Source organism: Ovis aries, chromosome 3 (genome assembly GCF_016772045.2).
Source record: "Ovis aries strain OAR_USU_Benz2616 breed Rambouillet chromosome 3, ARS-UI_Ramb_v3.0, whole genome shotgun sequence".
Lineage (NCBI taxonomy): Eukaryota > Metazoa > Chordata > Mammalia > Artiodactyla > Bovidae > Ovis > Ovis aries.
The window spans coordinates 214,822,120-214,849,440 of record NC_056056.1 but is presented as its reverse complement, the minus strand read 5'-3'; the positions used below and the strand labels follow the sequence as shown (position 1 = coordinate 214,849,440).

Genomic DNA, 27,321 nt, shown 5'->3' with positions numbered 1-27,321 from the left:
AGAAGCATCCTGCAGTTCAATGCCATGTGGGAACGGGATAAAGAGAAAGACTACTGAGTCCCTGGAAACAAGCGCTGAGGCCTGAGCAGGAAGAGCCTGTACTTGCTGACAGAGATGAAATCCAGCTCCACGTTTCTACGTGTCTCACGTGTAAGGGAGCGGGTGTACTTGGCAGCTACAGTGTGAGAGGTCCAGAAGCTCCATCTCAGAATGATGCTACTGTTCACAGGAACAAGAGACACAGACCCAAGGGGCAGAACTGCAGTAAGAATCTAATTTTGTTAGGCATCAATTTACCAATATTGGAAACAAAGATGAGAAAATAAGGCCTACACTGAGAGGCAAACACTCCATGTGACTGTGGTAGCCGGGGAACCGAAGGGTAAGGGCTCTAGATTTGCGAGAGTGGGAAAAAAGACAGTAAAATGAAAATTCAGCTGCAGAAGCAGCGAAAGGCAGGGCCCGGAGCCCCATGTGAATACACTGTACTCTCGGCCGATGATCTGCTCAGGTTTGCTCCAGGAGATACGAAACATCACTAGGACTGGTTAATTCCTTCCGCTGCCAGAAGAGAGAGGACTGGGGTTACTCACGTGATGTCCCTTCGCTGATAGCAGCCCTGGAGCAGGCGGGCGATCAGGTCGCTGATGAACTCCACGTCATCTCTGTGGAGAGCTGCTTCTAACTCCTGAGGAGGGGGAGACAGGGACGAGAGCTCAGACTCAGAGGCAGATCCCCAACCCCTGCCGGCGGCCCTCCTCCCTCACCACCACTGTCCATTCTGGCCTGGTGCAGCTCTTTGATTTTCCAGGCGTTCACTCCCCTACTGCTCTTACCAACCTCCATCTCTCTCATCTGCACAGGCAGACACCTCTTTTTGTAAGTCAGTACCATTGCTTCTCAGCCTTTTGGCTAAGATCAGGTGTATAACTCAATGCCAGCACAGTCACAAAAGAGCTTAACTCATGTAAACAGGCTGTACTGCTTTCTATTTTAATGCAGGAGTGTAATGGAGCAGATATGTAATTGATCAGAAAGTATTCATTTACTGAAGAGTTTCAACAAGTAAGGCAACTGCAACAGCTCTCCAGAATCATGCCACTTGGAACGTTTCTGTGTGCACACAGCCTGTCGGACCTAATAGCAGTGAGGCACTGCCCGAGCAGGGGTCGGGGGGCGAATTCCAGGGGACGGGCACATGGGACTTAGGCAGAGACGGCACACATACTCTAAACGAGGATTCACTGAGGAGGTACAGGGACAGAGGTGACAGCTGGGATTCGGGGGACCCTATTCCTTCCCTTCTCAAGCTCCCACAGTGAACAGTCACCACTCCCAGGACACAGGCCCATGTCCAGCCGGAGGCCATCCACCTGCTGGGCAAGCCGACTCCCCAGGATCCACTCTGCTGGTGGTGTGGCCGGCTCATAACCAGACTCTGAGGGTCTTGTAAGTGGGCCCAAAAGCGCCAAGGGCACCAGCTTCTGACCTCCACACTGAGGAGCAGGCAGTGTACACAAGAGGAGGTCCACGTCTACTAGAAATACAGGGAAGGTTTTTTGCGCGACATTTTAATCCTTCTGTGTATTATTCTATGTTCAAAAGTTCCCAAGTCTGTAAACACCCTGAAAGCATCATACAACACAAGCATTACCAAGCACACTAACTGACAGAAACAAACAGCTGAGCCACCCTGAGAAGGAAGGGGCCCTGGACACCTTGGAGGCCAGGGCCTCAGTGTGGGAGCACAGGGCCAGCCCGAGGGCGGGCGTGGCCGGGATGCTCACACCTGCCAAAGGGGTGCCTACTCTTCTGGGCAGACACCAGGGATGGGCCTGAAATATCTGCCATGTGAGCTCCGAGAGGGACTTCTGACGCTTATGAATGTAAGTCCCACCCTGCCTCACATGTCACCCACAGGATACTGAAACACACCAAACACAACGTTCCTTTGTAGACATAGCTCGACTATACTGTGCCTCAAACTCAGAAGCACCTAGAAAACAGACCAAATCAGACACGGTGACTCGGGAGAGGCACTTTCCCCGGGGCCCTGCAGGACCCAGCCCTCAGAGTCACTCACTGCTCCATCAGAGGTGGCGGCGCTGCCCCTGGACCCATCTGTCCTCCCCGCGGCGGCCACAGGTGACCAGGGCTCCCTGCACGGCCTCCGCTCTCACGGCCCTGCGCCCAGTGTCACAGAGAGACAGCAGAGGCAGGACAGCAATTTTAATCCCGCTGAACAAAAAGAGGACTGGCTTATCAGTTACAATTTTTTCACTTCAATGGATACAGAGTTTGAGATTTGCAAGATCAAGACGTTCTGGAACAGATTCATAACAACATGAATAGACTTAACACTACCAGACTGTGCCCTGACACTTAACACCACTGGGCTGTGTGCACTTACACACACACAGCGCTGGACCATGCCTTGACACTTAACACTACTGGGCTGTGTGCCACACACAGCGCTGGACTGTGCCCTGACACTTAACATTCCTAGACTGTGCACACCGACAGAACACTACCAGACTGTGTCCTCACACCCCACACTACAGACTGTGTACTTATCACAGCTACCAAAGTAGAGTTTATGTGTCTTTGACCACAATTTGCGGGGTGGTTCCACAGCCCCAGCTCAGGGGAACCAGCCCCTGAGAAAAGACCTCCAAGGAAGCCCTTGGCACCCAGGCCTGGAGGCCGCGTGCATAGCACGCGGGGAAGCGAGGCTCCCTTGGGGAAGAAGAGTTCCCAGAACTTGCCACATTACAAGTATCCCCAGGCAGAAGCTATGGTGATTTAAATGAGGTGATACTTACAAAAGCCAGACCAGCCCCATGCACAGTGAATGCTCCATAGCATGTGAGCACTGCAGTTAATTCATTCTCAAGTGACAGCATGAAGAAAAACAGACTGAAGAAACAGAAAGTGCTCTTTTCAAAAACCAGATTTCTGAACAACAGAAGTTCAAACTTTAATACATGGCCTGGATGCATGATGCTTTCGAACTGTGGTGTTGGAGAAGATTCTTCCTGCTGCTGCTAAGTCGCTTCAGTCGTGTCCGACTGTGCAACCCCATAGACGACAGCCTACCAGGCTCCTCCATCCGAGGCAAGAACACTGGAGTGGGTTGCTATTTTCTTTCTCCAATGGAAGAAAGTGAAAAGTGAAAAGTGAAGTCGCTCAGTCATGTCTGACTCTTCGTGATCCCATGGACTGCAGACTACCAGGTTCTTCCGTCCATGGGATTTACCAGGCAAGAGTACTGGAGTGGGTTGCCATTGCCTTCTCCGAGAAGACTCTTGAGAGTCCCTTGAATTGCAAAGGGATCCATCCAACCAGCCCATCCTAAATGAAATCAGTCCTAAATATACACTGGAAGGATTGATGCTGAAACTCTAATACTTTGGCCACTTGATGCAAAGAACCGACTCATTGGAAAAGACTCTGATGCTGAAAGATTGAAGGCAGGAGGAGAAGGGGACCTCAGAGGATGAGCTGGTTGGATGGCATCACCAACTCGATGGACATGAGTGTGAGCAAGTTCCAGGAGTTGGTGATGGACAGAGAAGCCTGGCAGGCTGCAGTCCATGGGGTTGCAAAGAGTCAGACTAGACTGAGCGACTGAACTGAACTGATGTATGAGACAATCAAACTACCTCCAAATCCAAGTTATTCACAGCTTCACTACTTCCACCTTCAGCCCAGAGCCCAGACTAAGGCAACCAGGGTTTTTAAACACTCTTCCAAAGCCCTGCCCACCACTCCTCCTCACTCCACACCCCTTTCTGTATTCTCTTTTCACTGTGGGCACTGAGCTGTGAGCACAGAAATCTGAACTCTGCCAAGATGCTCTGGGACAGGGGAGGGGGGAACAACCAGCAAATCACCGAGAAGGGACCAAGCAGGGCTCCTGAGCGTCACGCTCGCCCTCCTTGCAGCTGGCGTCACAGCTCATTAGGGATGAGCCTGTTCAGCCCTGGGACCTGGCGGTAGCTGCTGAGAAAAGGACCCCAGGATGAGCCGGGGAGGAGTTGGCGGGTGGGAGGGGGGGAGGGGGGGGGGGGGGGGGGGGAGGGGCCTTGAGCCTGTGTCGTGGAAACTTATCCCCAAACAGGGAGAACATTCTGGAGAAGCAGCCCAGGAACATCACTAACTCCTCCACGCCAGCACCGCTCAGCAACTGCTCTGCTCTCAAAGCTCAGTGCAGGGTCTCCTAGCAGTGGACCTAATCCCGAGATCCCGAATCTTCTTTATCTTTTGTTAAACAAGGTAGTAAAGACAGAACAACTTTCTTTCCCTCAACTCCAAGGAAGAAGGGAGATGACGTACATGCACACTCCAGGCACAAAGACCCCACTAAGTTTCCCCAAGGAGGGAAAGGCCTGAGGAAACAGCTACCTGGGCCTCACTTGATGTAAAAGGCACAGATCTTTCTCACCTGCACAAGGACCAGCTGCAAGCAGTGGGGATCACAGTCAAAGGGGCTTCCACGCATGCCCAGGAGTGGGCTCACACAAAGGAGGTGCAAGGCAGGCCCTCCGAGGGCCATCCCAGCCGCTCTCAGGGAGGCTGCCCAGCGAGCAGGCCCAGGCTTCAGTAAGCACCCCTGGCACTTTGGCAGCTGACGCTTCTAACCTGGTGTATAAATTACCTTCATCCCAAAGGCTGCTCGAGACAGTTCACACCGTATTGGCAGCTCTGCGCTGCAGACATGACAGCCATCACCTGTCATGACGTAGGGAGCAACTTTCTAGAAAGGAAACCACACAGCTCCCCTCAGGCTGAAAAAAACTGCTCAAAGCAATGAATGTATAAACCTACATGAATATGCTTGTCTGAAAAGGTATAAATTACCAAAACTGGCTCCAGATATTTAAAAAGGGGTCTGAAGTTACACACATCTTCTCCCACAGGCAAGCTCCAGAATACAGAAGTAACTGCTGAGCACTGAGGAGATGGGAGCGTCTCAGCAGCCCAAGAGGCTGGTGCTGACGAGCCTCAGACCAGGGTCGGAATCTGGACTTCACATGGAGACTGTGCCCTTGGAACCCAAGGCATGTGGCTCATGGCGCAGCTTCCTAGAGAGCCGGGTTTCCTCTGATGGTTTTGTTTTCATAACTGTAACTTGTGGTCATTTGGAAAGGTATACTATTCTTAACTTAAACATGTGAATGAATTTCAGAAATAAAACTGGAGATGTGGTCAGACAACTTATGTCGAAGCTACTTCAGCCAGAAGCCCTAGACCCCTGGGGTTAAGCAGCCCCACTCCTTGCTCACCACTGGACTGGCCAGAAATTAATTTAGGTGTAACCAGCGAAATCAGGGAGAGAAGCAAAAATCAAAACTGGAAGTTAATCTGAGCGTACTGTGCAGGCCAGGCCAACCCAGGGCCAGGGTGAGACAGTCCCAGGCCCAGCCCAGGGAAGACACCAAGGACGACAGTGAGTCAGGGCAAAGGAGGTGAAAGCGGAGCTGCAGGAGCAAAGTTCATGAGATGCTGCCAACTGTATGTGGAAGGCAGCAGAGAAGAGGACACCTCGGGGAACAACTTTTAATACTGCCCCCCAGCCCCCCAACAAGACAATGGATCTCTAACTGATGAGACACTGAGTGGGGGTGGGGCGGGGACAGACACCAAAGCGGAAACACCCTGGTTGTTCGTGTGCGGCCACGCCCTGGTCTCCTGGGGGCAACGGCACAGAAAACGGGGTGCGTGACGCGGATGTGCGGGCCCTCTCATCTGCCAGTCAGCCCGGCTTCCGTGGCCTCGTGACGGGGAAGCACCTAAAGACACGCTCTGTGCCTGGCTCCGCAGCTCGTGCCCAGGCTGCCAACAGGCTGGGAGACACCCTCTCGGGGAGCATCGCAACTGGGAGGGGTCCCCATTCCCGGTAGAGATGGCAGCGATTGAGAATGAGCTTGCTCAGCAGAGGAAGGGCCAGGACATGACTACAGAAGACCATAGACAGGAGCCCTGGAGCAACCAGGCTGAAGGATGAATGTGACTGGAGGTTTCCAGAAATGCCTGCCATCAATCTACAAGGAGAAATCAGCAAAGACAGGACAAACTAGCAATGACCAGGGTGTGGTTATAACAGTTCTGAACTCACTGGGAAAAGAAAAAGAACGCACTAACCCATCTGGAAAATTATTCAAGAAATGGGAATACCAGATCTGACCTGCCTCCTGAGAAATCTGTATGCAGGTAAGGAAGTAACAGTTAGAACTGGACATGGAACAAGAGACTGGTTCCAAATTCAGAAAGGAGTACATTAAGGCTGTATACTGTCATCCTGCTTATTTAACTTATATCAGAGCATATCAGGCAAAATGCTGAGCTGGATGAAGCACAAGCTGGAATCAAGATTGCCAGGAGAAATATCAATAACTTCAGATAGGCAGATGACGCCACACTTATGCCAGAAAGCAAAGAAGAACTGAAGAGCCTCTTGATGAAAGTGAAAGAGGAGAGTCACAAAGCTGGCTTAAAACTCAACATTCAGAAATCAAAGATCATGACATCCGGTCCCATCACTTCATGGCAAACAGATGGGGAAACAATGGAAACAGTGACACTGAGACTTTTAATTTCTTTGGCTCCAAAATCACTGCAGATGGTGACCACAGCCATGAAATTAGAAGACGCTCCTTGGAAGAAAAGCTGTGACCAACCTAGACAGCATATTAAAAAGCAGAGACATTGCTTTGCCGACAAAGGTCTGTCTAGTCAAAGCTGTGGTTTTTCCAGTGGTCATGTATGCATGTGAGAGTTGGACTATAAAAGCCGAGCACCGAAGAATTGATGCTTTTGAACTGTGGTGTTGGAGAAGACTCGAGAGTCTCTTGGACTGCAAGGGAGATCCAACCAGTCCATCCCAAAGGAAATCAGTCCTGAATATACATTGAAAGGACTGATGCTGAAGCAGAAACTCCAATACTTTGGCCACCTGATCCAAAGAACTAACTCTTTGGAGAAGACCCTGATGCTGGGAAAGATTGAAGGCGGGATGAGAAGGGGACAACAGAGGATGAGATGGTTGAATGGCATCACCAACGCGACAGACATGAGTTTGAGTAAGCTCCAGAAGTTGGTGATGGACAGGGAAGCCTGGCAGTCCGTGGGGTTGCAAAGAGTCAGACACAACTGAGTGACTGAACGGAACCCGTCCTCATGCTATCTAAAGGAGTCCCCAGGTGCTGACCCAGGCCAGTCCCTGGTGGGGCAGGGCTCTTCACCAGGCTGGGGAGAAACAAGCCCTCTTCTGATTCTCAGCTCCCTGATGAGGACGTGGGTCTGGGTGTCAGGAAGGTGGTGTGTTGAATGACAGATGTCCATTTCAAATAAATAACAATGTCCTACTCCACAGCACAAGGAGCTACATTCAGTGTTCTATGATAAACCACAGTGGAAAAGAACACGAAAAAGAACGCATATGTATGTTTAAGTGAGCCACTTGGCTACAGGGCAGTCATTAACACAACACTATCAACGAAAAAGCAAGAGAGTTCCAGAAAACATCTATTTCTGCTTTATTGACTATGCCAAAGCCTTTGACTATATGGCTAACAATAAACTGTAGAAAATTCTGAAAGCGATGGGAATACCAGACCACCTGACCTGCCTCTTGAGAAACCTATATGCAGGTCAGGAAGCAACAGTTAGAACTGGACAGGGAACAACAGACTGGTTCCAAATAGGAAAAGGAGTACGTTAAGTCTGCAAATTGTCACCCTGTTTATTTAACTTATATGCAGAGTACATCAGAAGAAATGCTGGGCTGGAAGAGGGACAAGCTGGAATCAAGATTGCTGGGAGAAATATCAATAACCTCAGATATGCAGATGACACCACCCTTATGGAAGAAAGTGAAGAGGAACTAAAAAGCTTCTTGATGAAAATGAAAGAGGAGAGTGAAAAGTTGGCTTAAAGCTCAATATTCAGAAAACTAAGATCATGGCATCTGGTCCCATCACTTCATGGGAAATAGATGGGGAAACAATGGCTGACTTCATTTTTGAGGGCTCCAAAATCACTGCAGATGGAGACTGTAGCCATGAAATTAAAAGACGCTTACTCCTTGGAAGAAAAGTTATGACCAACCTAGATAGCATATTCAAAAGCAGAGACATTACTTTGCCAACAAAGGTCCGTCTAGTCAAGGCTATGGTTTTCCAGTAGTCATGTATGGATGTGAGAGCTGGACTGTGAAGGAAGCTGAGCGCCGAAGAATTGATGCTTTTGAACTCTGGTGTTGGAGAAGACTCTTGAGAGTCCCTTGGACTGCAAGGAGGTCCAACCAGTCCATTCTAAAGGAGATCAGTCCTGGGTGTTCTTTGGAAGGAATGATGCTGAAGCTGAAACTCCAACACTTTGGCCATCTCATGCGAAGCATTGCCTCATTGGAAATGACCCTGATGCTGGGAAGGATTGAGGGGCAGGAGGACAAGGGGATGACAGAGGATGAGATGGCTGGATGGCATCACCGACTCGATGGGCATGAGTCTGGGTGAACTCCGGGAGTTGGTGATGGACAGGGAGGCCTGGCGTGCTGCAATTCATGGGGTCGCGAAGAGTCGGACACGACTGAGCGACTGAACGGAACTGATAATTCATCTAGACTTCAATTAAAAATAAATTTAAAACAATAAACAAATGGCCATTCTGAGACCCTGGGGCCACTGGCCCTGTCAGGGTTTGCATCTGCACACTGAGCGCCCGGCTGGTCGCCTGAAAGCACTCGAGGCAGAGCCAGCGCCAGGCCCCGCAGCACCTTCCGTGCAGGGACACCTGAGAAGCGTGTTGGGTGTGGCTCTGCTGGGCTAAGAAAGGCTCCTCAGCAAAATTCTCACAAAACAGTCATGAGGCTTTCCTGGTAGCTCAGTGGTATAAAGAATCTGCCGCCAATGCAGGAGACAAGGGTTCGATCCCTGGTCCAGGAGGACCCCACATCCCTCAGAACAACTAAGCCCGTGCACCGTAACTACTGAGCCCTGCTGCACAACCAGAGCAGCACGTGCAACGAGAAGCCCAAGCAGCCAGCCAGGGCAGCTGCTGCTCCCCGTGCCTGGAGCGAGCCCGCACACAGTAGCGAAGACCCAGTGCAGTCATAAATAAGTTATTTTCTAAAAAACAAGTTATGTAGAACATTAATACTGATCAAGTTCCTTCTATTACAGGACACTCACACAACTGTTTTATTTTGGGGTAAGAAATTAAGGAAGAGACAACAGCTTGAGACAACCTCAATCAATGCTAGTTCTGGCTGCCTGCAAAGACCACCGATTGAATCATTTTACAAGGAGGTTCCCTGGGTTGATAACAAGTGTTGAAAGTCACGTTAAATAGAAACATACAAGGGCTTATGTTGTAATGACCATGACTATGCACCCATGGAGCAACTAAAGGCCAAACTATCTTACGACTAAGCGAAAAGGGACTTGGAACAAAATTTTCAGAAATTAGTATTAAAATTCAAAAAGATAGAAGTGAGGTTGAAGTATTCTAGACATCTGCCCTTGAGATCTTCAAAAGTGGTTCTAGTGATGAAGAAATTTATGGGAATAAGGATGGGGGAAAAGCAATTATTTCTAAACTTAAAAACCCAAGTGTTATCTGTTGTGCGGCAGAAACCAACACAACATTGTAAAGCCATTATCCTCCAATTCATTTTTTTTTAATTCAAAGGTTTATGTAAAATCCCCAAAGTAAAATTTCCAAACAGAAATTTGACTATTTTATCTCTGTTTTGAGAAGTTTAAATACACTATGACACATCAACAGTCCCAAGTTTGCCTGAATCACCACGTTGCGAAGATGGCATGTAGCGTAAATTTAAGCACCTGTGCAAAGTCTTCATGTTAACGCTACTACAGAAGGAACTAGGTCAGAGATCTTAATTCCCACTCTTTCCACTTCACCAAAAAGGCAGAGACCATTTACGCCGGAAAGGGGAAACAGTATGGAGAATGATACTGAACAATGACCCCATTTCTTCTGAAACATGGCTTATTCAACATCCAAACAGACCAGAGTCACTGCCCACCCTCTACACCACCAGATCCCCTCCCAACCAGTTACTAACGCAAATCCTCCAGGTCACTTCAGATGCAGCCTTTTCTTCTCCAGGTCTCTCCTCCTCGTTTTCCCTCCTGTGTCCCCTCATCCTCCACATAAAAACTGGACTCTTTATCAAACTGATTAGAAAAACAAGCCAATATTTTCCAGTCAAAATTTACCATTGTCGGCAGTGGGAAATGTAAACTTCACAGAAGGAGGCAGTTGGAAGGTTTTAACAAGAAAAATATGCCTGAGGTTCTTAACAATTAGGTAGGTGACTCTGGGTTTGATTCAGGATTTTGATTCAAACAACCTGCAGAATGGAGGCATGACACAGGCAGACAGGAAAGAAGGTGGACCACGGGCAAGGAGATGACAAACAAGGCCCCCCCATCCACGTGCCTGGCCACTCTTGCTGCCTCCTGTTGTACACGTGTCTGTGCAAGCGTCTGGGACCGCCAGGCCAGGACACAACTCGACATTAAACATCATACATCCACGTGAGACTTTACTCCTGATAGTGTCCTGAGTATAGGATAAATGTTGACAGCTGCCAAAATTACTAATGGGGGGGGGGGGGCAGCGGGGAGGGGCGAGGGAAGAGGTGTAGACGCCCCCAGAGCAGACTCACCTCTTCAGGGATGCACAGCACCCTCTGGCCAGGCCACTTAGACAATGCACAAATTGGAGTAAAAACACCCCAGGCATGTGGTCGCCCTGAAAACTCTCTCCCTAGTCAAGAACTTCATCAGCTGGCCTTAAGCAACAAGACTCCTGGTTAATTATCTGCCTCCAACTAACTGAGAAACCAGTAGCTCTCGAACAGTGAAACTGCACTAAATGACTGACTGAACCTCAGGGGTGGTTGAAAAGAATCTGTGCAAAATATCGTAGCTAGCACCAGTGATGTACACTCAGCCTCTTTCTGACCAATCTGCACCTGAGCCAGCTCTAAGGCCCAGGCAGGAGGAGCAGGTAAATTTGTCCATGTGCTCTTCTGCCCTGACCTCCCTCCTTCTCCAGGCCTCAACTCCCTCCTCTTCCGCCTCTGCAGGCTTCCCCTCCAGCTCCTCCAACTCTCCTGCAGGCCTCCTGCCATTCATACTCCACTCCCTCCTCAGAATCCCAAAACTGGGGACCAACAGAAGGACCCAACCCCCAGAGGGCCCAGCAGGAGAGCAAGCCCAGCACAAGGAGCTGCCCCATCCCATACCTCTGGCAGAAAGCCTTTCAGTCACCTCTGACCCTTCTCTCATTTTACAGCCTATGCAGCAAGGGGCCCAGCGGCTCTCCTGCAAATCCAATTCAGAAACTGTTGGGTCCTCTTCCAGCTGCTCTCTCAGCATCAACCCCTCAGGGCCTCCTAACTGGACCTTGCCCAGGGACATGACAGGCTCAAGTCAGAACAAAGCTCCAAGGGGACCCTGCAGGCAGCCCCCTGCAGACCCTCAGCCCTCTGACCCCAGTCCCCATCAGCCAGCCTCCTGCCTGCTCCTGCTCCTGGGGGACCCACAGGGCTCCTGCCACAGGCTGGGTGGCAGGATCCCCCCGTTCTGCACCTGCAGGGTTGCCCCACCATTGTCCAGTCCACCTACTGGGCTTTATTCTTCTAGTGAACTGATCACTTATTTATTATATGCTCAATTCTTTTCTTCCTTCCACTGTTATTATGTAAACCCCTTGAGAAGCTTCCTGGTTTTTACATGTGCCTGTTTCTCTAAACGCCCATGAGTAGTATTTAGCACTTGTGTTTGAAAACTGGTAAGGACCCACACGGAGAAGGCAATGGCACCCCACTCCAGTACTCTTGCCTGGAAAATCCCATGGACAGAGGAGCCTCGTAGGCTGCGGTCCATGGGGTCGCTAGGAGTTGGACACAACTAAGCGACTTCACTTCCACTTTTCACTTTCATGCATTGGAGAAGGAAATGGCAACCCACTCCAGTGTTCTTGCCTGGAGAATCCCAGGGACGGCGGAGCCTGGTGGGCTGCCGTCTATGGGGTCACACAGAGTTGGACATGACTGAAGTGACTTAGCAGAAGCAGCAGCAGCAGCAAGGACCCACAAGCCAAGATTCTAGACTGAAGACTATTTTAAAAAAAGAGAGAAGCCCTAAACTCTAGCGATCCTGAAGGACAATAATTTAAAATACAAATATGGAGAAGCGTATAATGAAAATAAAAGCATCTGAAACATTTAATGACCACTTGGAAGTGTGGTCTGAAGTCATCTGTGAAAACTCTTTTCCAAAAATTTAATCTGGAGGAATTCACTTATAAAGCAGGCACAGGGGTTGGTCTCAGGTTAAATTAAGCTCACAGGCTCCAGGAGCCCTTCCAGGGTCAGTGCGGTGCAAACGACCTCAACTGACCCTTTCAATATTCTCTGCATTAAATGGAGAGCTCATGGCGAACTAACCAGCAGTACTTCTCAAAACTCAGAAGTCTGTCCCCATCTTTACAACAGTTTTATTTAGTCTCTTCAGTTAGAAAGAAGGTCCTTCCTTCACGCATGCCCGCTACCCTGGGGAAGACGGGCTTTCTGGTCCAGAGGCAGGCCCGCAGGCCACTCCCTTCTGCTGCTGCTTTCACCCAGACCCAGGCCACACGGCGCACGTGTGGTAGACAGGGGTGTGCTGTGTTTCTTTCTACGCCTGAGGCACCATCAGCTATGAACGCTGGATAAGGGCCTTGAAAAATTACATCTCAGGAGCTGACAGATTATTAAGAAAGACTTACTTTGCTGGACAACTTACTGACATTGGTGAGAGGCAAAACTAAGTAAGCTGTACAGCAAAACAAGTTGCTTTGAAGGAAAAGAATAATCTGAACCAACATAGGAGGAGAGACATGCTCCTCCCATGCAATTAATTGAAACTTCTGTACAAACTCAACTTTCTGCTCTGCTGATAAACGACAGCTCGTTACATGCCTGCAGGAGAGACCTTGTTTCCTTGATGCTGGGAATGAGGGGGCACCCACAACTGGGAGGAGGGCTGCTGTCCCCAAACAGGTCTCCAGGACACAGCAAAGGAAAGGGAAAACTAATCCAAACCTGAAGCTATCACCTGCAAGTCTGGGTGGAGATGGGAGACCAGTAACACTGAAGACACCCCAAGGGGCCATGTCCTAGGCAGGAAAAGTACTGGTGCAAATGTGACAGAGTTCTCCACTCAGAAAGAAACACAGGATGTGAAACACAGGATGCCGCTCCAGTATGAGGCATAGAATGTGAAAGTCGCCCAGCTGTGTCCGACTCTTTGCAACCCTACGGACCGAACAGTCCATGGAATTCTCCATGCCAAAATACTGGAGTGGATAGCTTTTCCCTTCTCCAGGGGATCTTCCCAACCCAGGGATCGAATCCAGGTCTTCCACACTGCAGACGGATTCTTTACCAGCTGAGCCACAACGGAAGCCCAAGAATACTGGAGCGGGTAGCCTATCCTTTCTCCAGGGGATCTTCCCAACCCAGACATTGAACCGGGGTCTCCTGTACTGCAGGCAGGTTCTTTACCAGCTGAGCCACCAGGGAAACCCTATGAGGCACAGACTCAGACCCTAAGAATAGCTGGCAAATGACAGAGACGCCACAACATCTAAGTGTCTCCATCCAGACGCAGAAACTAGAAGCTTCACACTTAAGTAAGAAGGGCAAGAAAATTGAGCCCCTTAAATCAGGCCCCCTCTCAAGGTCCAAAGTGAGACTCCAGGTTACAAGTGTAAACTGACAGGTGTCACAGGTGACAGGCTCCTGAGCAAAGGGTAAAGCTGTTTCCCACGGGGATGTGCGTCAGCAAGCCTGGAGGCCTTCTCTGGCACAAACAGACCAGCTGCCTCCTGCTTGGCAGTGGGATCCACTTTTCAGCTGGACCGTCCATCCTGACGCCTGCACCTGCGCTCTGGCCTGCAACATGGATGTGAGCTATGAGGCTCATTGCACATCACTCTGGACCAGTCACCCTGCTGTTGTGAACCACAGTCCCACAAAGCATAGCGGCTTCAAGCCACCACCACTATGTTCTTTCTCACCCCGCCCTCAGTGGGTGGGGAGCTTGGAGCTGCCTGGCCTCAGGGCTCTCGTGTGCGGTCACCAGATGGTGGCCGGGGTTCCATCAGCTAAGGACCATCCATGCTCCCAGGGCTCACATCCATGGCAGGCACTGCATGACAGTTGGTCCCCCTACAGGGGTCTCCACACAACTGCCGCAGCGTCCTCGTGCTGTGTAACACAAGAGCCGTTCTGCCCCAGCCTCAGAAGGCACACCACCCCTCCCGCTGGATTCCACAGGCCCTGTGCGTCAGCCTGATTCAGATTGGGAGGGGACAAGGGTCACTGGGACATGTCAGAAGCTGGCTGTTTTACACTCTTCTAAGTTGCAGTTACTAAAAGCCACTAGTACTAAGTTTGTCTCTGAAATCCACCAACAACATCCAAGCTATAATACTGACCTTCTCACTCACCGAATAGTAAGAAGACCGAACAAAAGCTGGCATATTGAGTGCAGCACTTTCACAGCATCATCTTTTAGGATTTGAAATAGCTCAGCTGGAATTCCATCACCTCCACTAGCTTTGTTCATAGTGATGCTTTCTAAGGCCCACTTGACTTCGCATTCCAGGATGTCTGGCTTTAGGTGAGTGATCACACCATCATGGTTATTTGGGTCATGAAGATCTTTTTTGTATAGCTCTTCTGTGTATTCATGCCACCTCTTCTTGATATCTTCTGCTTCTGTTAGGTCCATACCATTTCTATCCTTTATTGTGCCCATCTTTGCATATAATGTTCCCCTAGTATCCCTAATTTTCTTGAAGAGATCTCTAGTCTTTGCCATTCTATTATTTTCCTCTATTTCTTTGCACTGTTCACTTAGGAAGGCTTTCTTATCTCTCCTTGCTGTTCTCTGGAAGTCTGCATTCAGATGGGTATATCTATCCTCTTCTCCTTTGCTTCCACTTCTTTTCTCACCTATCTGTAAGGACACCTCAGACAATCATTTTGCCCTCTTGCATTTTTCTTGGGAACGGTGTTGATCACCTCCTCCTGTACAATGTTACGAACCTCTGTCCATAGTTCATACCTGAGTGGCCTAGAGGTTTTCTCTACTCTCTTCAATTTAAGCCTGAAGTTTGCAATAAGGAGTTCATGATCTGAGCCACAGTCAGCTCCCGGTTTTGTTTTTGCTGACTGTATAGAGCTTCTCCCTCTTCAGCTGTGAAGAATGTATCAGTCTGATTTCAGTATTGACCACCTGGTGATATCCACATGTAGAGTCCTCTGTTGTTTTGTTGGAAGACGGTGTTTGCTCTGACCAGTGCATTTTCCTGGTAAAACTGTTAAGCCTTTGCTCTGCTTCCTTTTGTACTCCAAGGCCAAACTCCTGTTATTCCAGGTATTTGCATTCCAGTCCCTTATGAAAGGGACTTTTTTTTTTTTTGGTGTTAGTTCTAGAAGGTCTTGTATGTCTTCAAAGAACCATTCAACTTCAGCTTCTCTGGCATTAGTGCTTCACAAGTGACGGCAATGTCGGCTAGCTCACGCTGAGCCCCGGCTACGTGGTAGATACTGTGCCACCCTCTCCACATCCACTACCTCAACCTCCTGCACTGCCATGTCCCTAACTCAGCATTTACTGGAAATATCTGAGTAGCAGGAGGGCAACTGGAACCAGAGGTCAAGTTGAGAAGACGCCTGACCTGAGACCAAAAGGATGTAAAGCAGCCAGCCACACAGAAGACAGAAGCGAGGGCTTTCCAGGCAAATGAAGCCACGGCTAAAACGCTCTAAGGAGCTGCAAGGCAGGAGTAGACCTGAAGTGCAGGATGAAGTTGGCCTCATAAGCTGAGACACGAAGAGTGTGTCTTCTGTGACAATGAACAGGAAGCTCTTGGGCAGCAAACTGACAGTCTGGATTTGTTTATTACTCCAGCTGCTGGTGGCATGTGCACTAGAGACCGGTTAGAAGTGAACGATGATCCAGACATGGGATGCTGGTGGCTGGCCTAGAGCAGCAGCAGGTCAAGGGAGGAAAAGAAGGGCAGATATTCCAGATCCAGGCTCAGAGTCAAACTGACACAAAGGCTGGAAGGCAGGAAATGTGGAAGGCAGAAAACGAGCAGGCGACTGCGAAGATAAAGGGGTCTGGGGGTAGGCGAAACCTCAGCACACGGTGACGTCTTTCACAATGGGCGACATCAGATCAGAGGTTGGAGAAATCAAACTGACACAGCAACTTACGAGGAAGAGGGACGTGTACACACAAGCGATGGTGAGGTACACAAGGGGATGATGAGGTACACAGACAGAACTTTTGGAAACATACGTATGACCAGCAGTTAATGAGATCTTTTCATTGCACAGGCTTCTGCACTGTTTCAATGTTAAGAAATTGAGGTAATATACCACTTTTTTCAATTAAACACCATCTTTTTCAGCTTCAGAGATATAACTGACAAAAATGTAAGATATTTAAAAAGTAGAATTTGATACACAGACACAATGAAAGGATAACCACTATCCGCTCATTAACACATCTGTCACCCCACGTATTTACACCCCTCTTGGGGGTGGGGAGAAATTTAAATCCTACTTTCCAGAAAACCTCATACAATACTGTTGCCAACTACAGTCAGCACCCTCCGATCTCTCCTCTTGTAACTGGAAGCTTAGGCCCTTCCGCCAGCCTCTCTCCATGTCCCCCACTTCCAGCAGCCCGTCTTCGTCTTCTGCTCCGTCTCTAGGAGTTCCATTCAAACCCACTCATCAGTGAGATGACGCAGCATTTCTCCTTCTGTGTCCGGCTTATTCCACTCAGCATAATGCCCTCTGGGTTCACCCATGTTGCTGCAAATGGCAGGATTTCCTTCTCTTTAAAGGCTGAATAATATTTACCTGAATGCACATACCAGACCACACCTTCCCGATCAGCTTCAGTGACAGGCCCTCAGGTTGTTTCCATAAGGCTGCAATGAATGCAGGAGAACAGGTGTCTCCTCAAGACGCTGACTTCCTCTGGACTGTAAGGTAATTGTGTTTTGAATTTCTTGAGGAACCGCCATACTCTTTTCCATCGTGTCCGTACTAGCTTACATTCCCACCAACAGTGCACAGGGATTCTCTTTTCCCCATATTCTCGCCAGGGAGAGCACTAGCTATCATTTGTCTTTTTGCTAACAGCCATTCTGACAGGTGTGAGATGACACCTAACTGTGATTTTGATTTGCACTTCCCTGATGATTAGTGATGCTGAGCACCTTTCCATATACCAGGAAAATGGTAGAGGAGTTAACACCCGGGAGTGATCCTGACCTTCTCCCCCTCCCTGTGGGCACCTTTCCATCATCCATCCTTCCAGGCTCTCATAGGATTCTTACTGCGTAAAGGGACCCTGCCTTTCCTTTCTTTCTTTCTTTCAAGATTAATTTCAAAAATAATAAAATCGTTTAAAATATATTACAATTACTAACAAGTTACAGTTGAGAAGAATTTTAACAGGGAAATCACCTGTGGAATACTACCAGGTGGTAGAATTCAGTATGCGGAACTAACCTAAAAGCACACCACTCTAACCTGATGTACAGCTATCCCCACTTTCTTGTTTTTATGTATTGCAAATATAAGGATGTCTAGAACGCTTGGGTCAAAGGTTTCGTTTTTTAAGAAAACAAGCTCAAAAAGAGGAGCTTAGAGATGCAGACAAAGGAATATGTCAAAGCAAGACTGGGTCACAATTAAATGGGCCCAAATAAAGAACAGAGAAAAGGTGCTTTAAAGTAAGAAAAGGGTTTTGTCCCAAGTTAAAAAATAAAAATCCACCTGAACAAAACACCAGCAAATTCTCCCAATTATTACTTATTCCATCATTAAGCCAAAATTTGAATGGTTCTATGGAATTGTTAGGGGAAGCACACTGATTGAAACCGCCCACCCTGGCCAGGCACCATAGTAACCATGTGCATGAGTTGTTTTATGACAGGAGATCCTGATAAGGAATACGGAACTAATAAGCCACCACCAACCGGAAGAGTTCAGGAAAGGTCAAAAGGAAACACCACGTCCACTTCCCAGAATCCCTCTCGCTAGCATCCATCTTGGCTGAACGATGCGTGTGCCATCAGGAAAGACTGAATTAGAATGACTGGCCAAAGACCACCTAGAAACTAATCCCATCACCATAAAACCCAAGATTGCGAGCCACGCGGCAGAGCAGTTCTCCTGGGTTCCCTTACCCTACTGCTCTCCACCTGGGTGCCCTTTCCAAATAAAATCTCTTGCTTTGTTAGCATATGTGTCTTCTCAGACAATACTTTTCCGCGTGTTAGACAAGAGCCCAGTTTCAGGCCCTGGAATGGGTCCCCATTCCTGCAACAGAATCATTTCCTGGTAATTCTTAAACACATTATTTATAATTTCTACTAAGAAAATTCACACATGAAAATATGAGTATCCTATGCAAAGAATAGTAACAGGTAAATATCCTACAATGTTAAGACTTCCCATATAAACTTACAATTCAATCACTGCAGTGCTGGCCCAGGAACAGACCCTAGGATAATGGAAGAGACGTGCATGAACCTAACAGCATTTCAAATAACAGAAAAAAGATTAATCAACAATGATTCTGGCATAACTGGCTCATTTTCTGGAAAACAGCGGATTCCAATTTAACAGCACACACTTGATTTAAATAATAAAAGCTAACAATATCAAATAGCTCAACTGGAATTCCATCACCTCCACTAGCTTTGTTCATAGTGATGCTTTCTAAGGCCCACTTCTCTTCACATTCCAGGATGTCAGGCTCTAGGTGAGTGATCACACCATCATGGTTATCTGGGTCATGAAGATCTTTTTTGTACAATTCTTCCGTGTATTCTTGCCACCTCTTCTTAATATCTTCTGCTTCTGTTAGGTCCATACCATTTCTGTCCTTTATCGAGCCCATCTTTGCATGAAATGTTCCCTTGGTATCTCTAATTTTCTTGAAGAGATCTCTAGTCTTTCCCATTCTGTTCTTGTCCTCTATTTCTTTGCATTGATCGCTGTAGAAGGCTTTCTTATCTCTTCTTGCTATTCTTTGGAACTCTGCATTCAGATTCTTATATCTTTCCTTTTCTCCTTTGCTTTTCACCTCTCTTCTTTTCACAGCTATTTGTAAGGCCTCCCCAGACAGCCATTTTGCTTTTTTGCATTTCTTTTCCTTGGGGATGGTCTTGATCCCTGTCTCCTGTACAATGTCACAAACCTTATTCATCAGGCACTCTATCTATCAGATCTAGGCCCTTAAATCTTTTTCTCACTTTCACTGTATAATTAATCATAAGGGATTTGATTCAGGTCATACCTGAATGGTCTAGCGCTTTTCCCTACTTTCTTCAATTTAAGTCTGAATTTGGTAATATGGAGTTCATGATCTGAGCCACAGTCAGCTCCTGGTCTGGTTTTTGTTGACTGTAGAGAGCTTCTCCATCTTTGGCTGCAAAGAATATAATCAATCTAATTTCGGTGTTGACCATCTGGTGATGTCCATGTGTAAAGTCTTCTCTTGTGTTGTTGGAAGAGGGTGTTTGCTATGACTGGTGCATTTTCTTGGCAAAACTCTGTTAGTCTTTGCCCTGCTTCATTCCGCATTCCAAGGCCAAATTTGCCTGTTACTCCAGGTGTTTCTTGACTTCCTACTTTTGCATTCCAGTTGCCTATAATGAAAAGGACATCTTTTTTGGGTGTTAGTTCTAAAAGGTCTTGTAGGTCTTCATAGAACCGTTCAACTTCAGCTTCTTCAGCATTACTGGTTGGGGCATAGACTTGGATGACTGTGATATTGAATGGTTTGCCTTGGAAACAAACAGAGATCATTCTGTCGTTTTTGAGATTGCACCCAAGTACTGCATTTTGGACTCTTGTTGACCATGATGGCTACTCCATTTCTTCTGAGGGATTCCTGCCCTCAGTAGTAGATATAATGGTCATCTGAGTTAAATTCACCCATGCCAGTCATTTTAGTTCGCTGATTCCTAGCATGTCAACGTTCACTCTTGCCATCTCCTGTTTGACCACTTTCAATCTGCCTTGATTCAATTCCAGTTGAGCTATTTCAAATCCTGAAAGATGATGCTGTGAAAGTGCTGCACTCAATATGCCAGCAAATTTGGAAAACTCAGCAGTGGCCGCAGGACTGGAAAAGGTCTGTTTTCATTCCAATCCCAAAGAAAGGCAATGCCAAAGAATGCTCAAACTACTGCACAATTACACTCATCTCACATGCTAGTAAAGTAATGCTCAAAATTATCCAAGCCAGGCTTCAGCAATACGTGAACCGTGAACTTCCTGATGTTCAAGCTGGTTTTAGAAAAGGCAGAGGAACCAGAGATCAAATTGCCAACATCTGCTGGATCATCAAAACAGCAAGAGAGTTCCAGAAAAAAATCTATTTCTGCTTTATTGATTATGCCAAAGCCTTTGACTGTGTGGATCAGAATAAACTATGGAAAATTCTGAAAGAGATGGGAATACCAGACCACCTGACCTCCTTCTTGAGAAATCTGTATGCAGGTCAGGAAGCAACAGTTAGAACACAGACTGGAACTGGAACTGGACACGGAACAACAGACTGGTTCCAAATAGGAAAAGGAGTACGTCAAGGCTGTATATTGTCACCCTGCTTATTTAACTTCTATGCAGAGTACATCATGAGAAACGCTGGGCTGGAAGAAACACAAGCTGGAATCAAGAGAGCCGGGAGAAATATCAATAACCTCAGATGTGCAGATGATACCACCCTTATGGCAGAAAGTGAAGAGGAATTAAGCCTCTTGATGAAAGTGAAAGAGGAGAGTGAAAAAGTTGGCTTAAAGCTCAGCATTCAGAAAACAAAGATCATGGCATCTGGTCCCATCACTTAATGGGAAATAGATGGGGAAACAGTGGAAACAGTGTCAGACTTTATTTTGGCGGGGGGTCCAAAATCACTGCAGATGGTGACTGCAGCCATGAAATTAAAAGATGCTTACTCCTTGGAAGAAAAGTTATGACCAACCTAGATAACATATTCAAAAGCAGAGACATTACTTTGCCGACTGAGGTCTGTCTAGTCAAGGCTATGGTTTTTCCTGTGGTCACGTATGGATGTGAGAGTTGGACTGTGAAGAAGGCTGAGTGCCGAAGAATTGATGCTTTTGAACTGTGGTGTTGGAGAAGACTCTTGAGAGTCCCTTGGACTGCAAGGACATCCAACCAGTCCATTCTGAAGGAGATCAGCCCTGGGATTTCTTTGGAAGGAATGATGCTAAAGCTGAAACTCCAGTACTTTGGCCACCTCATGCAAAGAGTTGACTCACTGGAAAAGACTCTGATGGTGGGAGGGATTGGGGGCAGGAGGAAAAGGGGACGACAGGATGAGATGGCTGGATGGCATCACTGACTCGATGGACGTGAATCTGAGTGAACGCCGGGAGTTGATGATGGACAGGGAGGCCTGGCGTGCTGCGATTCATGGGGTTGCAAAGAGTTGGACACGACTGATCTGAACTGAACAATATCAAAACATGGTCTTTCTATCCACAGAAGAAAATTCAAACGGCCCAACGTGACCCATGAGTAGAGTGTAGTAAAGACCAACATCCAGTAAGTGAAACACTGTGCCAGAGCACAAGCGGCCTCTGGTACAGATGGAGCACGTTAAACCCAATCTGCCACGGCATAAAAAAAGAAATGGCAAAAAAGAACTGCTGCCACTAGTCACAAGTTCCAAAGGGGAAAAAAAAAAAGAGTAGTTCCATTTTTGCCTATCAAAGTGACCAAAACAGCAGGGTCACACACTAATAGTTTATTCCACACTTTTGAAACAAGAAAATGGTACTTTTGTGAACAAAAATTATTTAAATGAATATTGAGATAGTTTTCATTACTGTACTAAAAAGACCACTGGAAGCGTTATTGAAAAAGCTGGGGTTTAGCACCCATAGTGCAGTAATTAACAAGTTCAGTTCCGTGACTGTAAAGTCACTTTTGTCTCTCTAATTTAAAACTCTGGGTCACAGTCTGAGACCACATCATTGAACTCATCACTCTTCTTTTCAGAACGTTCATAAGAAAACATAAAGACATTAACTTAAGCGATGTTTTAGAGAATTATACCTCCACGTGTGGTCTATGGACCTGAACATCTCGAGGGCACTTACTGAAAAACAACAAACATAGGACTCTTTCCAAACTAGGGTCGGGGTGGGGGTGGTGTCATGGAGTAAGACATAGGTAAATTATTAAACCTCTAGGGAGGCAACACTTTTTTAAAAAGGTTTCATCACATTTGAATATATAATGCATTACTCTATACAAACAGGGGTGTGTGTGTGCGTGCTCAATTGTGTCCACCTCTTTGTGACCTCATGGGCCCTAGCCCGTAACATTCCTCTGTCCATGGGTTTTTCCAGGCAAGAATGCTGGTGTGGGTTGCCATGTCCTTCTCCATATAAATAAGAGTAAGTGGTTTTTAAAAAGCCTACCACAGCACAGAAGTCATTTGATAAACTAGAATAAAACGATGCGGTTTATGTATTAAAATGATCATCTAAGCACACCCATGCCTTCTACCATATTCCTGCCTTTAGAAAGGTCTTACTCATCCAGCAGCATACAAGACCTCCAACAACAGCCAGCCAGCTCTGCCGCCCCAGCACACATCACCTGCCATGTTATCAGACCCGACAGCCCTGAGTGACCGCAGAGAGAGAAACACGGTCACCTGGAGATACACCGCACCACCTTCTTGCACATCAACTTACCAAACAAATGTTCCACACAACACAGGTTAAGCCTCCAAAGACTGTACACACGTCATGGTGAGCTCCTGTGTTTTGCAGCAGACAGCGGCCAAGGAAGACTAGATAAAATGCATGAAAGTCTACATGGCTTAGTCCAGCCCTGGGAATGAATGAAGGATTGATAGAAGCTATAGCCAGTCTCGGCTTCTCAGCCCCAGACTGGCGAGCCAGGTAGGATTTCATTCCTAGTAAATCTTTTGAGAGACAACGGAAATAAAAAACTGCTTTCTTACAGCTCTCTGCTCTGCACCGCTCCCTTCCACTGCTGCCCAAGGAGACTGCACCCTGTACCGGTCAGGCTGCTGCTGCTGTTCACCCTGTAAGTTCTGTCTGACTCTTCTGTGACCCCCACAGACCGTAGTCCACCAGGCTCTTCTGTCCATGCGATTTCCCAGGCAAGAATACCTGAGCAGCTTGCCATTACCTTCGCTGGAGGATCTTTCCCGACCCAGAGGTGGAGCCCCTGTCTCCTGAACTGGCAGGCAGATTCTGAACCTCTGGGCCACCGGGGAACCCCACCAGATCAGGTTCCATATCCAATAATCAAGATGCCCAAGGAGTCAAGAAGCAGACACAGCGTGAACGGGGCCAGGATAGCACAGGACAGATCTGGATTCAACTCAGTTACTAGAGGTATGACCTAGAGAATCATCACTTCTGAGGCTTTTCAGTTTTGTGCCATAAAACAAAGAGTTCAACTTTTCAGTCACCAGGGCAAATGGGACAAGTAACCAGAAACGTAACTTAAGGCACGTGTACCTGAGGACATCAAGTTCAGGTGCAAGGAAGCCCTTTGATAAATCATTAGGATTACAATGCCTGAGCAATGGTGTTTGTTTATACTTTTTACAAAATGCTGTAAATGACTGTGTACGTACATGCATACATACGAAAACAGTTTATATAAACTCAAAAGGCAATCATACTATTCATTCTAGGTGTTTCATAAATGCAGTCTTTTTTCCTCTTGTTCATCTTCTACCTCAGTAATACTTCACCCTTTCTTGCTTTTCTTAATGCACATAAAGTCATATATGTGGTTGATACAAATATGAATGCAGATTACACAAAAGCATATGACGGTTGGCTTTTACTTAGCTGATGAACATCACCCATACTTCTCCACACACTGCTTTCCTCCCGATCTTATACAAATTCCTCCACGTCGACAGGTAGAGCTCCAACTCATTCTTTGAAAGGCCACCTAACAGACCATGATATAACATGTTCTGTTCATTCACTCTGCTACAGATGGACTTTTTGTTCATTTTGGTTTCCATTTTTTGCTACTTATAACCATGTCACACTTCACTTTCTTGTTCATAAGGCCTTGCTATTGTTTTCCAATATGGGCTAAAACCCCGGCAGTACTAGCAGAACGAAAGAGTTTGCTCTAAGATCAGGAACAAGGCAAGGATGCCCACTTCAAGCACTGCTATTCAACACATACTGGACATTTTACACAGAGCAATGAGACAGGAAATAGAAACAAATGCCACCCAATCAGAAAGAAGTAGTAAAATTATCTCTGTTCACAGATTATATCCTCTCATATGAAGAAAACCCTAAAGGTAATAATAAAAAACTGTTAGAATTAACAAACGAATTCAGAAAAGTCACAGGATACAAACTCAACACATAAAACTCAGCTGCATTTCTATGTACATGAAAACATTTTTTTAATACAAAAATGATTCCACTTACCTGAGCATCAAGACAGAAATACTTAGGAATTAATCAAGGAGGTGTAAGATTTGTATTGATCCAGTAAAAACTACAGAACATTGTGAATGAAGGTAAGGCATAAATAAATGGAAACACATCCCATGTTTACTAATTAAAGGACTTAATATTGTGAAGATGTCAATACTACCATACATTTAATGTAATCGCTATCGAAACCTCAGATGTCTTTTGCAGAAACATCATAAAATTTACATGGATTCTCAAAGGGACCCAAATAGCCAGAGCAATCTTGAAAAGGAACAAAAGCAGAGCACTCTCACGTCTTCAATACAAAACTTACTACGATGCTACAGTAACCAAAACATGTATGCCAATGGAACAGAGTGCCCAGAAATAAATGTTTGCACACATGGTCAAATGACCTTGACAAGAACAGTCTTTCCAACAACTAGTGATGGGGAAACTGGATAGTCACGTTGAAAAAAAAAACGAAACGAAACGAGAGAAGTTAGACCTTCACCGATGCGTCTATGAGGCCACACTGAACAGGCAGGTCACAGGCTGGGCAGAACGGACCCAGTGCGTAACATCACATACACAAAAGTTCATTCAAAGTGGATCAAAAATCTAAATGAGAGACCTAAAACTATAAAACTCTTAGGAGAGAACATGGGGCAAAATATTCGTGAATTTGAACTTGGCAGTGATTTCCTGGATATCACAGGCAGCAAAAGCAGACTTCCTCAAAAGTTTAAAAATTTTGCACATCAAAAGACATCAACAGAGTAAATAGGCAACTTACAAAATGGAATATTTGTAAATCATACATTCACTACAGGATTAATATCCACAATACATAGAGAATTCATAAAACTCAACAACAAAAAATCAACAATAAAATTAAAAGATGGGCAGGGCTTTCCTGGTGGGTGAGTGGTAAAGAATATGCCTGCCAATGCAAGAGACAGGGGTTAGATCCCTGGTCCATGAAGATCCCACATGCCTTGGAGCAACTGAGTCCATGAAGCACAACTACTGAGCCTGTACTTCCGAGCCGGGGAGCTGCCAACTACTGATCCCAAGTGCTACAATACTGAAGCCCACACGCCCTACAGCCCGTGCTCAGCAAGAAAAGAAGCCCCTGCCACAAAAAGCATGTGCGCTGCAACTAGGGCAATGCCCACGTGGCAACAAAGACCCAGCACAGACAAAGAGAAATAATAAATACTGATTTTTAAAAAGAACGGGCAGAGGACTTGAATCGATATTTCTCCAAAGATACAAATGGCCGATAAACACATAACAAAATCCTCAATATCACTTATCAGTAGGGGAGAAAAATCAAAACTGCAATGCGGTATCACTTCTCATCCACCAGGATGGCTACAACAGGGGGAAAAAGTGTTAGCAAGAATGTAGAAAAGTTAAAGCCCTTTGTACACTACTGGTGAGAATGTAAAATGGAACAACCACCATGCAAAGGTGGGTCCTCACAAATTAGAAATGAACTGTATGTTTAGCACTTTCACATCTGGGTTTATACCCTAAAGAATTGAAAGCAGGGTCTCAAAGAGATATTGGGTGCACCTGTTAACAACAGGATAGTTCACAATAGCTAAAATGTGGAAGCAAATCTACTGTCCATTGATAGATGGACTGATTTTTTGAAATGTGGTTTAGGGACTTTCCTGGTGGTCTAGTGGTTAAGATTCTATGTTTACACTGCAGGGGAGCAGAGTGCCATCCTTGGCAGGGGGACTGGGATCTTGCATGCTGCATGGACACCAAAATAAAAACAGAAAAGTCTAGAGATACAATGGAATATTATTCAGCCTTAAAGGACAAAGATATGACATATTCTACAACATGGATGAACCCTGAGGGCATTATGCTAAGTGAAATAAGCCCACCACGAAAAGATTTCACTTATATGAATTACTTAGAACAATCAAAATCAGAGACACATAAAGAGAACAGTGGTTACCCAGGGCTGGGGGAGGGGGAACGGGGACTAACTGAACAGGTATAAGAGTTTCAATTTCATAAGGAAAGTTTTGGGGATGGACGGTGGCAACAGGTGCATGTTATGAATGTACTTAATACCAATACACTGTAACACTTTATAGGTGGTTAGAATGATACACTTTCATGTTATGTATATTTTATGACAATTTTAAAAACCAAAAGAAAAAAGGAGAAAGCCACAATGAACTATGACAAACTTCCCAACCCCTAAATTCAACGAGTAACCACTCTGGGACAGAGAGAGAGAGTTTGTGTGTCTATGTTCTAATTTTACTAAAATGTCAGATTATTTTCCAAAAAGGCAGTATCAATACCATTTCCCAACAGCAATGTACTTTTCTCTTTCAGTTAGATTTTTGTTATTTGGTTGTTAACTCGTGTCCAACTCTTTGTGACCTCATGGACTGCAGCACACCAGGCTTCTCTGTCCTCTACTATCTCCCAGAGTCTGCTCAAACTCATGTCCATTGAATCAGTGATGCTATCTAACATCTCATCTTCTACTGCCCACTTCTCCTCCTGCCCTCAATCTTTTCCAGCATCAGGGTCTTTCTTTTCCAATGAGTTGGCTCTTCGCATCAGGGGACCAAAGTATTGGAGCTTCAGCATCAGTCCTCCCAATGAATATTTAGGGTTGATTTCCTTTTGGATTGACTGGTTTGATCTCCCAGCTGTCTAAGAGACTCTCAAGAGTCTATTCAAGCATCACAATTCAAAAAC

At 46.4% G+C, this 27,321-nt stretch overlaps 1 protein-coding gene across 2 annotated transcripts in view; it reads right to left on the bottom strand.

Annotated features, from left to right (window-relative positions):
- LOC101117325 (chromatin remodeling regulator CECR2) overlaps positions 1-27,321 on the bottom strand; it is a 118,046-nt gene that overhangs the window by 40,633 nt on the left and 50,092 nt on the right. For both annotated transcript variants that reach the window (XM_027968051.3, XM_042248249.2), the window contains exon 2: positions 594-688. In XM_027968051.3, the coding sequence (XP_027823852.1) occupies positions 594-688 (95 nt within the window). The remainder of the gene's footprint in view (positions 1-593; positions 689-27,321) is intronic.